This window comes from Dendropsophus ebraccatus, chromosome 1 (genome assembly GCF_027789765.1).
Source record: "Dendropsophus ebraccatus isolate aDenEbr1 chromosome 1, aDenEbr1.pat, whole genome shotgun sequence".
Taxonomy (NCBI): domain Eukaryota; kingdom Metazoa; phylum Chordata; class Amphibia; order Anura; family Hylidae; genus Dendropsophus; species Dendropsophus ebraccatus.
The window spans coordinates 156,772,597-156,786,084 of NC_091454.1; the positions used below are offsets into that span (position 1 = coordinate 156,772,597).

Below are 13,488 nucleotides of genomic sequence, written 5' to 3' on the forward strand. Positions count from 1 at the left end.
TGCAGCCGGGAGAGCACATAACGCTACGCAGTGGGAACAGTGCCCGATGGTGCTGCTGCGATAGTGTGCTCATTTGCCGGGATAGTGCGCTCATCTGCCGGGATAGTGCGCTTATCTGCCGGGATAGTGTGCTCATCTGCTGGGATAGTGTGCTCATCTGCCGGGATAGTGCGCTCATCTGCCGGGATAGTGCGCTCATCTGCCGGGATAGTGCGCTCATCTGCCGGGATAGTGTGCTCATCTGCCGGGATAGTGCGCTCATCTGCTGGGATAGTGTGCTCATCTGCCGGGATAGTGTGCTCATCTGCCGGGATAGTGCGCTCATCTGCCGGGATAGTGCGCTCATCTGCCGGGATAGTGTGCTCATCTGCTGGGATAGTGCGCTCATCTGCCGGGATAGTGCGCTCATCTGCCGGGATAGTGCGCTCATCTGCCGGGATAGTGTGCAGTGTGCTCATCTGCCGGGATAGTGTGCTCATCTGCTGGGATAGTGTGCTCATCTGCCGGGATAGTGTGCTCATCTGCCGGGATAGTGCGCTCATCTGCTGGGATAGTGTGCTCATCTGCTGGGATAGTGTGCTCATCTGCTGGGATAGTGTGCTCATCTGCTGGGATAGTGTGCTCATCTGCCGGGATAGTGTGCTCATCTGCTGGGATAGTGTGCTCATCTGCCGGGATAGTGTGCTCATCTGCTGGGATAGTGTGCTCATCTGCTGGGATAGTGTGCTCATCTGCTGCGATAGTGTGCTCATTTGCCGGGATAGTGCGCTCATCTGCTGGGATAGTGTGCTTATCTGCTGGGATAGTGCGCTTATCTGCCGGGATAGTGCGCTCATCTGCTAGGATAGTGTGCTCATCTGCCGGGATAGTGTGCTCATCTGCTGGGATAGTGTGCTCATCTGCCGGGATAGTGCGCTCATCTGCCGGGATAGTGTGCTCATCTGCTGGGATAGTGCGCTCATCTGCTGGGATAGTGTGCTTATCTGCTGGGATAGTGTGCTCATCTGCTGGGATAGTGTGCTTATCTGCTGGGATAGTGTGCTCATCTGCTGGGATAGTGTGCTTATCTGCTGGGATAGTGTGCTCATCTGCTGGGATAGTGTGCTCATCTGCTGGGATAGTGTGCTCATCTGCTGGGATAGTGTGCAGTGTGCTCATCTGCTGGGATAGTGTGCTCATCTGCCGGGATAGTGTGCTCATCTGCTGGGATAGTGCGCTCATCTGCCGGGATAGTGTGCAGTGTGCTCATCTGCCGGGATAGTGCGCTCATCTGCCGGGATAGTGCGCTCATCTGCCGGGATAGTGCGCTCATCTGCTGGGATAGTGTGCTCATCTGCTGGGATAGTGTGCTCATCTGCTGGGATAGTGTGCTCATCTGCTGGGATAGTGTGCTCATCTGCCGGGATAGTGTGCTCATCTGCTGGGATAGTGTGCTCATCTGCCGGGATAGTGTGCTCATCTGCCGGGATAGTGTGCTCATCTGCTGGGATAGTGTGCTCATCTGCTGCGATAGTGTGCTCATTTGCCGGGATAGTGCGCTCATCTGCTGGGATAGTGTGCTTATCTGCTGGGATAGTGCGCTTATCTGCCGGGATAGTGCGCTCATCTGCTAGGATAGTGTGCTCATCTGCCGGGATAGTGTGCTCATCTGCTGGGATAGTGTGCTCATCTGCCGGGATAGTGCGCTCATCTGCCGGGATAGTGTGCTCATCTGCTGGGATAGTGCGCTCATCTGCTGGGATAGTGTGCTTATCTGCTGGGATAGTGTGCTCATCTGCTGGGATAGTGTGCTCATCTGCTGGGATAGTGTGCTCATCTGCTGGGATAGTGTGCTTATCTGCTGGGATAGTGTGCTCATCTGCTGGGATAGTGTGCTCATCTGCTGGGATAGTGTGCTCATCTGCTGGGATAGTGTGCAGTGTGCTCATCTGCTGGGATAGTGTGCTCATCTGCCGGGATAGTGTGCTCATCTGCTGGGATAGTGCGCTCATCTGCCGGGATAGTGTGCAGTGTGCTCATCTGCCGGGATAGTGCGCTCATCTGCCGGGATAGTGCGCTCATCTGCCGGGATAGTGTGCAGTGTGCTCATCTGCCGGGATAGTGCGCTCATCTGCCGGGATAGTGCGCTCATCTGCCGGGATAGTGTGCTCATCTGCTGGGATAGTGTGCTCATCTGCCGGGATAGTGTGCTCATCTGCTGGGATAGTGCGCTCATCTGCCGGGATAGTGTGCAGTGTGCTCATCTGCCGGGATAGTGTGCTCATCTGCCGGGATAGTGCGCTCATCTGCCGGGATAGTGCGCTCATCTGCCGGGATAGTGCGCTCATCTGCCGGGATAGTGCGCTCATCTGCCCGGATAGTGCGCTCATCTGCCCGGATAGTGCGCTCATCTGCCGGGATAGTGTGCTCATCTGCCGGGATAGTGTGCTCATCTGCCGGGATAGTGTGCTCATCTGCCGGGATAGTGCGCTCATCTGCCGGGATAGTGTGCTCATCTGCCGGGATAGTGCGCTCATCTGCCGGGATAGTGTGCAGTGTGCTCATCTGCCGGGATAGTGTGCTCATCTGCTGGGATAGTGCGCTCATCTGCCGGGATAGTGTGCAGTGTGCTCATCTGCCGGGATAGTGCGCTCATCTGCCGGGATAGTGTGCAGTGTGCTCATCTGCCGGGATAGTGCGCTCATCTGCCGGGATAGTGTGCTCATCTGCTGGGATAGTGCGCTCATCTGCTGGGATAGTGTGCTTATCTGCTGGGATAGTGTGCTCATCTGCTGGGATAGTGTGCTTATCTGCTGGGATAGTGTGCTCATCTGCTGGGATAGTGTGCTTATCTGCTGGGATAGTGTGCTCATCTGCTGGGATAGTGTGCTCATCTGCTGGGATAGTGTGCTCATCTGCTGGGATAGTGTGCAGTGTGCTCATCTGCTGGGATAGTGTGCTCATCTGCCGGGATAGTGTGCTCATCTGCTGGGATAGTGCGCTCATCTGCCGGGATAGTGTGCAGTGTGCTCATCTGCCGGGATAGTGCGCTCATCTGCCGGGATAGTGCGCTCATCTGCCGGGATAGTGTGCAGTGTGCTCATCTGCCGGGATAGTGCGCTCATCTGCCGGGATAGTGTGCTCATCTGCCGGGATAGTGTGCTCATCTGCTGGGATAGTGTGCTCATCTGCCGGGATAGTGTGCTCATCTGCTGGGATAGTGCGCTCATCTGCCGGGATAGTGTGCAGTGTGCTCATCTGCTGGGATAGTGTGCTCATCTGCCGGGATAGTGCGCTCATCTGCCGGGATAGTGCGCTCATCTGCCGGGATAGTGCGCTCATCTGCCGGGATAGTGCGCTCATCTGCCCGGATAGTGCGCTCATCTGCCCGGATAGTGCGCTCATCTGCCGGGATAGTGTGCTCATCTGCCGGGATAGTGTGCTCATCTGCCGGGATAGTGTGCTCATCTGCCGGGATAGTGTGCTCATCTGCCGGGATAGTGCGCTCATCTGCCGGGATAGTGCGCTCATCTGCCGGGATAGTGCGCTCATCTGCCGGGATAGTGTGCAGTGTGCTCATCTGCCGGGATAGTGTGCTCATCTGCTGGGATAGTGCGCTCATCTGCCGGGATAGTGTGCAGTGTGCTCATCTGCCGGGATAGTGCGCTCATCTGCCGGGATAGTGCGCTCATCTGCCGGGATAGTGCGCTCATCTGCCGGGATAGTGCGCTCATCTGCTGCCAGTGCATGCCGACTGTGCCGGTCCCAGAGTCCTCCAGCTGATCGCTAGGAAAGTCTGAGGGTTCCTGGCATCAACGTTTTCAGTGCTGTGTGTGATGTGCTGTGCATTATGTGTGTTATGTGTGGTGGGATGTGCTGTGTATTGTGTGTGTGATGTGCTGTGTTTTATGTGTTATGTGTGATGTGCTGTGTATTATGTGTGGTGTGCTGTGTGTTATGTGTGATGTGATGTGCTGTGTGTTATGTGTGATGTGCTGTGTGTTATGTGTGATGTGCTGTGTATTATGTGTGCTGTGTGATGGGCTGTGTGTTATGTGCAGTTTATTATGTGTGATGTGCTGTATGTTATGTGTGGTGTGTTGTGTGATGTGCTGTGTGTTATGCGTGATGTGCTGTGTATTATACGTGATGTGCTGTGTATTATACGTGATGTGCTATGTGTTATGTGTGATGTGCTGTATGTTATGTGTGGTGTGTTGTGTGATGTGCTGTGTGTTATGCGTGATGTGCTGTGTATTATACGTGATGTGCTATGTGTTATGCGTGATGTGCTGTGTGTTATGCATGATGTGCTGTGTATTATACGTGATGTGCTGTGTATTATACGTGATGTGCTATGTGTTATGTGTGATGGGCTGTGCATTATGTCCTATATGTTGCCGTTCAGTAAACATTACATAATAAGGAGGGGAGGAAGTCATCCTGCCATTTAAGGTGGTTATACAAGATGCCAATCTGTAATTTAAGGTGGTCCTGCTGGTACAGATGTGGCCATTGATGTCCCTAAGCAATATAAGGTGGCCATAATAATACAGATGTTGCCAGTAAGCCCTATACGCAGGTTTTCATGTTGTTGTTATCATGGAACCCTAAGCGGCTGATATAGATACAGATGTTGCTATTGATGCCTATAGGCAGTTTGAGGTGGTTTATACTGATACAGATGTTGCCATTGATGCCAACAGAAATGCTGCTGTTTATTTTTGCAAGCAGTTTAAGGTGATTTGTACTAATACTGAGGATGCCACTGATGCCTGTGAGCAGTTTAAGGCTGGACATACTGAAACAGATGTGGCTATTAGCATACAAGACTGTGTGCAGTAAAAGACCATCTAGTCTGCCCTATGAATATTTCTTTTCTTGTTGTCTTAGGACAGTTACAAGTTTAAGGAGGTCATACTAATACGGATGTTGGCAATGCCTATGCTGTGATCACATGGTAGACTATTGGTTAAATGATAGTAATAAAATAGATAACATTTGTCTGAGCTCGGTCAGAAGAAGAATTCCATATCTTTTACTATAATCGTCTTTGAAATAAAATGCTGCTATATTTGCACCCGTATAGGTGCAGATAATCTGATGGTTGCAGAGTCTAGAGGTGCTGGCATGTTTCCATCTACTGGGCAGTCTCTGGGTATTAGCCGGGTATAGCATTACATATCATGCTTACATAAATGACAACTCTAGATACATTCCATGCATTTACTAAGGGGAGTGAATGAAGTGACAGAGTAGTGTGGCAGCATAGTTTGATAGAGCCCAGCTACAGGAGTATTGCTGGAAGGTAGATTTGTACAGTAAAACAATTCTCACGGTACAGTGTGCTCCCACTTCCATGAAGGGATTGGCAGTCTTGTTTAGTAAGCAGCGGAACTATAAACTTCCATCCATGTAATAAAGATCTTACTTAGATAATATGAACAATCAATAGTTTCTCATATACACAGGATGGTTATTGTTATGAACTGTCTGAATAATAATCTCTCTTGGATGAGGAGACTGGATGTAAGCCCCTTATAATGTCCTGCTCCTCTGTGTTTTAAGGGTTTGTAAAACTTGCGTAATACCATTTTAGTATTTGCATTTGTACACACTGGCTTCTGTATTAGGTGATGACTGGATTCACACAATATTCTTCTTTTATCCCACTCGTCACATTACTTTAGCATTATAGCCATTAACACTTTAGCTTGTAAAGAAAGTGTAGATGTCCTGGATCATTTAAGGATGTGTATTGTCAGGAAGATCAGCATGCCATTATTGAGACCTCTGATCAGATAAAGCACGCTTGTGATGGATTTCACACTTTTGGATCAACAGTGACACATCTCAGGCTGTGTAAGATTATATATATATATATATATATATATATATATATATATATATATATATATATGTGTCAGAGTCCACTTAGTGATTCTGATTTGAAAACATCAGTTGTTGATTGGGAGTCCAAAACTATGTATATGTATCACCTTAATGCCCTTGAAAACACAGCCTAGATAAAGAGACTGATAATGTGGCTTGCAGAGATTGTGTCCTAAGGCTGGGGCTCTTGGAGGGATCTGGTTTCTTTTTATCTGTGGTTTTGATGGATGGAGAAACCAGGCTTGTTGTTTTAGGTAAAGAAGGCATGTTACTTCCTTGAGAGATCTGTTCTCCTTAGAAAATGTGTATTGGGTAATTAAGTAATCCCCACCGCATGAGACAGTAAGCAGCCAATTAGTTCCGCATTTCTGTACCAGTTGGCAATACACAAACGTGGAAATAAAGGTTCCCTAATCCCTCTCCCACTGAGATCTAGCAGCAAGAGTCACAAATATTAGGAAGTTGCTTTGTCCTGCATTTAAATGCATCTGTTAAAGTGTAAAAAAAAAAATTGGTAAATCAAGCAAGTTGGAAGGTTCTGAGTAGTCCAAGCAACATAAACCATGTGGAGCATTAACAGACCCTAAACACTTTCTGACCTAGGACGTATAATCATCCAGCAGAAGGGAAATAATGGCTTTACCATTCACCTACATGCTACGAATAACTCAGGCACTCCAATAAAAAGTAATACAAGTGCAGTTATGAATCTGAAGGCAACCATGGTGGGTGTGGACGTGCTAAATGTCCCCAGGGTTAAAACCTGCCTGTTTATAAAGAGGCAGGGATGTTAATGATTTCTTGTAAAAATCAAACTTTTATGGCTTTCCTTGTTTAGGATCTCTTTGACAAGCTTGTAAAATTAGCAAACAGCTTTACCTCTTGTTTCCCTGTTAATGACGGGGAAGCCTGACATTGTGACTTCTCGTCTTCTTGAAAGTGGCCTAGTTTACGAGTGCTTGGTAAATAAATATCAGAGGGTTGGTTTGTAAAAAAGTCAAGAAGAAAGTTTTTCTTTCTTTGTGACTTCATTTGGGTTATTGGCTTAGGTGTATTTATAGATAGTATCTATGTCACCATTTACAGCCTGAATAGGTGCAGGATTTCAGTATCAGAAAAAAAGTTCTAGTTTCATTTAGCAAACAATCAGAGATCATGTTTAGTTATTGTAGTACAGTATAGAAAGGTTATCTCTGACATGTGGTGTGTTTACACAGTCAAGTTTTTAACTGCAATTAATGAAGCCAAAGCCAGGAATGGGTTTGAAAAAAGGAGAAATCTAATTTATGGTCTGTCCTCCGTTTTCCTGGCTTTGGCTTAAAAACCTGACTATGTGAACACACCAGAGGGCAGCAGCTTAAGCACAAAAGGAATCGTGGTCTGTATTTTATATAAATCTTTATAAACCCAAACCAGGAGCGGAACCTACTCAGATAAAAACTATAGTAGAAAGATTTGCACCTCCCTCATATTGTGGACTAGAGCTCTTCCTTTTGTCTTACAAATAATGAGACAAAATACTGAGGGTCCTATTACACGGTCCTATTACACAATTTTTAACGATTAACAATAAACGATCGCAAACTAGATTGTTTATTGTTACCCTGAAATCGTTTACCATACAGAACAATGGTTGTTAGATACGATCGTTATTTTGATCGTGATTGCAATTGTTACTATGATTGTTTATTCCTTCTGATCTCAGGAAAACAATGAACAATGTGCTATTACACTGAACGATTAGTGAACAAATGCGGAACTTGAGCAAACGAATGTGGAATTACAGCGAACGATTAACGATAATTTTAGATTCAGATCTAAATCAACGATCAACGACATACGAGCGATTGTCTGATCGTTGCCTGCAATTACACAGAACGATTATCATTTAAATTCGAACGATATAACGATTTTTCGCACGATAATCGTCCCGTGTGATAGGGCCCTAAGTACCATTCCATGTCAGCATGATTTACCCCTATGTTATGTGACCACTAGAACTATGTGAACACAGATGTAAAATCCAGTAATAACAAACCAATGCCACCCATCATTGTAATGTTATGGGCACCCTGGATTCTTAACAAGAAGCTGCATGGAGTTGTGAAACAGGTAATAATTTGTAAGGTAAATATATGAGGTATTTTTGGCCAGAAAACCTCTTATCTTTGACCGTGCATTGCAAGTATCACTTTGGTGGAAGCTGTTCTTGACTAATAAGATTATCTGCAGAGTATTGCACTTTATGGACACATTTGCCTCATACATTCATTTACTCTATAAGTACTCTGCTTGCTTTCTGATCAATGTTATTTTCCCCCCCATAGGATCCTGGTGTGCCAGTGACCTGTTGTTTGTGAAAGAACCGGAGGATGTCATGGTTTGTCGAAAAGATTCTGCAATATTAGATTGCTTGGCTCAAGGGGAGCCTCCAGTCACAATCACATGGCTAAAAAATGGAGCAAAGATTTCAGAGAATGAACGGATTTCAACCCTACACAATGGCTCCTTGTCCATTCAGGAGGTGGAAGGCAGGAAAGGAGAGCAGTCCGATGAAGGATTTTACCAGTGCTTGGCCCTGAACAAATATGGTGCCATTTTAAGTCAAAAGGCTCATCTTTCATTAGCAAGTAAGTTTGGTGTTTAGTTTCGTCTGCGTTGTCAGTCATGGTTTGCTATAGACTTTGGAGAACAATTGAATCGCATTCACGCTAGTATTTCAGCAAAGTGGAGACGTTGTTCATTGTGACACCCTCCAGTCTTTAATTAAGGGTGTGTATGAGATAAGAATATTTATAAGTATCTCGGATAAAAGGACCTCAAACAACCACTAGTCATGTTACCATGGTAACTATCAACCATAGCCTTTGATCAAGATGACTGCCATGTTTAGGATATCTCCAAATTGGAAACATACAAAGGCGGTTGCGTTAAGAGATGTGCAGAGAAGTAAAAGGAGGCATCAAATGCATATTTAATACATGTGATGTAGGTCAGGTGTGTAAAATGCATTCTTTATTTCAGCATTGAACAGATATGACTTTTTAATGAGATGTGTGAGTACACATCAAGGACGGTTTGATTAATTTATTTATTTCACTCCGGAGTCCATCAATTTACCAGTGGAAGGAGAATTTCCCAGTCAGTCACAGAACATGTCTAATACATTAGAGACAAGTCCACAGGGTGCAAACGTGACTGCAGACACCTTTGCATAATAACAGTCTTTGTAGTAAGATCACGCTGTGGCCAGAAGTTGTGCTATAGAATCTGACGCAAGGCCTTTTCCTGAATGTATCAAAATCAAAAGACCGATGTTAAGTGATATAAATCCCACATTGATCCAAACCGTCCTGCTTAAACACTACTTTTCCCTCCAGTCTATGCCATAACCGCTGCTTTCTCTAATTGCTTGGCCGCGGCACGTGAGAGATGCCACATATAATCCCTTTCATTCAGTTTTCTCAGCATAATGGGCTCTCCTATTTGACACCTGTGTATAGAGTACCCTTAAGGATTAAACATTTATCTGTGGTTGTAAAAGCTAGGCTGTGAACCAATTGATTTTTCCATTAGCCTGTGTTTTCAAGGCAAGCTTTTTGCCTACCATTTCATATTTGTACCAGATAACGTCTCTCTTTTCACATCCACTATTATTGTTCGCTATAAACAGTAGGGGTGTATTTAATGTCAATGACAAGCAATTCTCTCGACGACACTGTTTATTGCTACCATGCCTAAGTTTCTTCTTGCCATTGTATGCTTCTGCTTGCCATTGTGTGTTATTTGGACGTTCTGAACACTACATTTATTTATGTATTTAATATTTGTGAAAACATTGGGTTCAGTGAACACAATGCAACACAAATGAATCAGCGTCATGTTTAGATTGGCAAAAATATTTACGTGGAGATTATATATATATATATATATATATATATATATATATATATATATATGCATCTTCTTATTTAGCATTGTTACAATATCTATAGGTTCTAAATCCTTTTGGATAGATGAAGCAATGAAGGCACTTAACGGCTCTAGCACATGACCCTACTTACTTTATACAGATAATTGAGACCCATAGGGACATGCAGCAGTGCCTTGTATTCAAATTCTTAGATAATACAGGCTGTGTCAGCAAAATAGAAGCCAGTATGCTTATTAACTTATCATCATAGGTTCAGGATTAGAATTGAACACTGCAGCCGGCCATACCTTTCCTTTACAGTACTGCAGTAGGTAACTGAAAGGCCATCTGGGCCTGCCATAGTAAAAGGCTAGTCCTTGTTAGCTGTCCCTTTATGATGTCTTTATATTTTCATGGGACATATAGCCGTTATCTTACTAAAAATCTATAGTAACTGAATGTGATTCAGATCAGTTAAAGGAAATCTGTTAGCTGTATATTGTGCTAAGGGCTCAAGTAGCCAGGAGGCAATGCCCACCCCTCCCTGCCTTGACCCATAGACATACAAGGCTTGGCTTCCAGCACTGAGCCCTGTATTTCAGTCTGAGGGAGGAGGCATGCATGCAGCATCTCAGCACTGCCTTCTGGACACAAACCATGACATAGGGCTGATAGATTCCCTTTTAGTCAATGCTGCTGTTTGTTTTCAATGTTTAGATGATAATGTTATGCACCCCATATCAGTGAAAAAAAATGTAGCATCTGCTTGGGTCTTTACACTGCAATTAGTGTTTACAGTGGTACCTCGGTTCCCAAATTGCTTGGAACTTAAACTGTATTTTCAAGGAAAGTTTGCTTTGGTTCTCAAACTCTTGATCGGTTCTCAAACACTTTTTGGGCCCCCAGTCTTGAAGTACTCTGTATCTGAACGTTTTTGTGAGCGTGGTGGTGGGTTGTACCTGGTGAGTTTAGCACTGGTGAGGCTTCACATACAGTACAGTACTGTATAAGACTGCTGGAGTGCATATACAGTACAGTAGTAGTACAGTCAGTTCACCATCATCTCCCATCCTGTACAGTACTGTATAAGACTGCTGGAGTGCATATACAGTACAGTAGTAGTACAGTCAGTTCACCATCATCTCCCATCCTGTACAGTACTGTATAAGACTGCTGGAGTGCATATACAGTACAGTATTAGTACAGTCAGTGCACCACCATCTCCTATCCTGTACAGTACTGTATAAGACTGCTGGAGTGCATATACAGTACAGTAGTAGTACAGTCAGTGCACCACCATCTCCTATCCTGTACAGTACTGTATAAGACTGCTGGAGTGCATATACAGTACAGTATTAGTACAGTCAGTGCACCATCTCCTATCCTGTACAGTACTGTATAAGACTGCTGGAGTGCATATACAGTACAGTAGTAGTACAGTCAGTACACCACCATCTCCCATCCTGTACAGTACTGTATAAGACTGCTGGAGTGCATATACAGTACAGTAGTAGTACAGTCAGTACACCACCATCTCCCATCCTGTACAGTACTGTAGAAGACTGCTGGAGTGCATATACAGTACATTAGTAGTACAGTCAGTGCACCACCATCTCCCATCCTGTACAGTACTGTATAAGACTGCTGGAGTGCATATACAGTACAGTATTAGTACAGTCAGTGCACCACCATCTCCCATCTGTTACAGTGCTGGAATGGGGGAATCTATACAGTAAAGGATGAGTGAGGAGTTAGTGACTACTGTACTATAACTGCTGGTTTTGATGAATGTTCCTTGTTTAAAATGTGCTGTTCTGTAATGTATAGTGCTGTACTGTACTGTAGTCATTAAACTGGGTACTTTTCAATGTAATAAATTACAGTATTGTAGGTAATTATCGGTTGGTGCTGGACCAATACCATGTAGGCCATAGATCCTAAAGAGTAGTAAGGATGCAGAACATCATGCAAAGAAACTGGTGGATGCTTTGTCAGGCTCTAATACCCTACTCATCCTTTAGAAACTGAAACGGACATTTATTACGTTAATAACTGGTTAAACTAACAAAGTGAAGTTTTATATGAAGGTAAACCAGAAACCTAGACTGGACCCTTACAGTTTGAAGTTGAGCTGGAATGTACTCTGTTCATCCAGAAAGTGGACATTTATCTTGCTGGTTGCCACATGACCGCTAATAACCTATTGAAGTTGGTGTCTTCATTTTGTGCGAGGCATCTGATGGCTTAATGAGTCTAGACTCTCCCACAGTATGTGTATAATGCTGGGCACAACATGGCACTGTGTGTAAGCAGATACATACATTAGCAGTGGGGATGATAATGGGGAGCTGGATGGAATTAGCACTGTTTTGAATATCAAATACATTGTTAATCACTGCCCCTAATAGAGACATCAGTGGGTAACTCTGAGAATATCCTAAAGCCGTTTTCACATGGGATAGAATGGTAAATAGGAGAAAAGGGGCAGTGTGTACTCAGGCTTAAGGCATTTTTCATTCTGTTTGCCCCATGTAAACTTCTCTTTAGAGTCGCCTAGAGACAACTGCAATAGAGCTGAACGTCTTAAATGAACATCTTCTAGATAAATACACACGCCTATGGAAATTGGCGTTGGGGGTCAAATTTACCCTGGTACAAAGCTGTATAAAAATATACGAATGGCAGTGATTGCTTTATCAGCATGTGTCCTTTTTGTGATATTCATCTACTTACTAGCTTAATTTTTTGTCATGCAACATTTTTCCCCACAAAGCTATAAGCTAATATATGCAGATGCTCTGATTTCTCTGTAACCAGGGAAATTAAACCAAAAGCCTCTAATTCCTAAAGATCTTCTTTTGCCACAAGCCGTGGGTAACAGCATTAATAGCACGAACAATGTGTAGATATTTAGACGTGAATGCAAAGATTTAGCCTCAGTTTTGTTGTTTTTTTTTTTGTTTTTTTATATGAGCGCCTGGAAACCCGGATGACTTTCTGGTATATTTTTGCAGAGCTATACATATTAAACAGGTGAAGAATAGACATTAAATGGGAATTCTTTCTAGTCAAAGAGCAAGTACTATCTTAGACAGTAGCAACAGCAGGGGGCAAGGATGTGCTTTTTCTGTGGCTGCCCATAGCATTGACAAGTAAGATAGCAAGTAGCTTTAGGATCACAATGCAGTTTTGCATTTGGAGATGTGCACAGCTTTAGCTTGTGCGGTGGTTTTAGGAATTGAACACACAAGTAGACCGGGACCAGGTTTCTAGAGTTTAAGAAGTGGAAACTGGAGGTTGCACTCCATACAGGAATGTCATTATGTCTGTGCAAATGAAGGCTTCAGTGGGTTAAAAGGTTAGAAACTGGCCAGGGTGCGGCTTACCCTCCTGATAAAGGGCAGATGACCCTGATTCTATGACCAATGCTTTCATGTCTGTCCTCTCCAAAGAGTGATTGCCAGGGATTGTTCTGTAGGAATGCACAGATTGGAAAGTAAGCAGACCTCTTTTTTTGGTGTCCTTTAGAACCTTATCTCCTGTTCCCAGCAGGTCCACCAGCAGACTCTTCCTAGACTACTCTCTATTTAGTCATGCAGCTGAACTGCTTTTATCCATTAACCCAGCTTCTCTTTCAGACACTAGTGACATTATTGAGGCTGGGTAGTTTAGTGTTCACAAGCAATTTTTATTTTGAACTGAAA

At 44.3% G+C, this 13,488-nt stretch overlaps 1 protein-coding gene across 1 annotated transcript in view; it reads left to right on the top strand.

The window, feature by feature from the left end:
* The first annotated feature begins 6,767 nt into the window (after positions 1–6,767).
* The window catches only part of PRTG (protogenin), an 84,436-nt gene continuing 77,715 nt past the window's right edge, over positions 6,768–13,488 (top strand). Inside the window, exons 1-3 of the mRNA XM_069958423.1 lie at positions 6,768–6,833; positions 7,870–7,983; positions 8,156–8,501. Of these exons, the coding sequence (XP_069814524.1) occupies positions 6,768–6,833; positions 7,870–7,983; positions 8,156–8,501 (526 nt within the window). The remainder of the gene's footprint in view (positions 6,834–7,869; positions 7,984–8,155; positions 8,502–13,488) is intronic.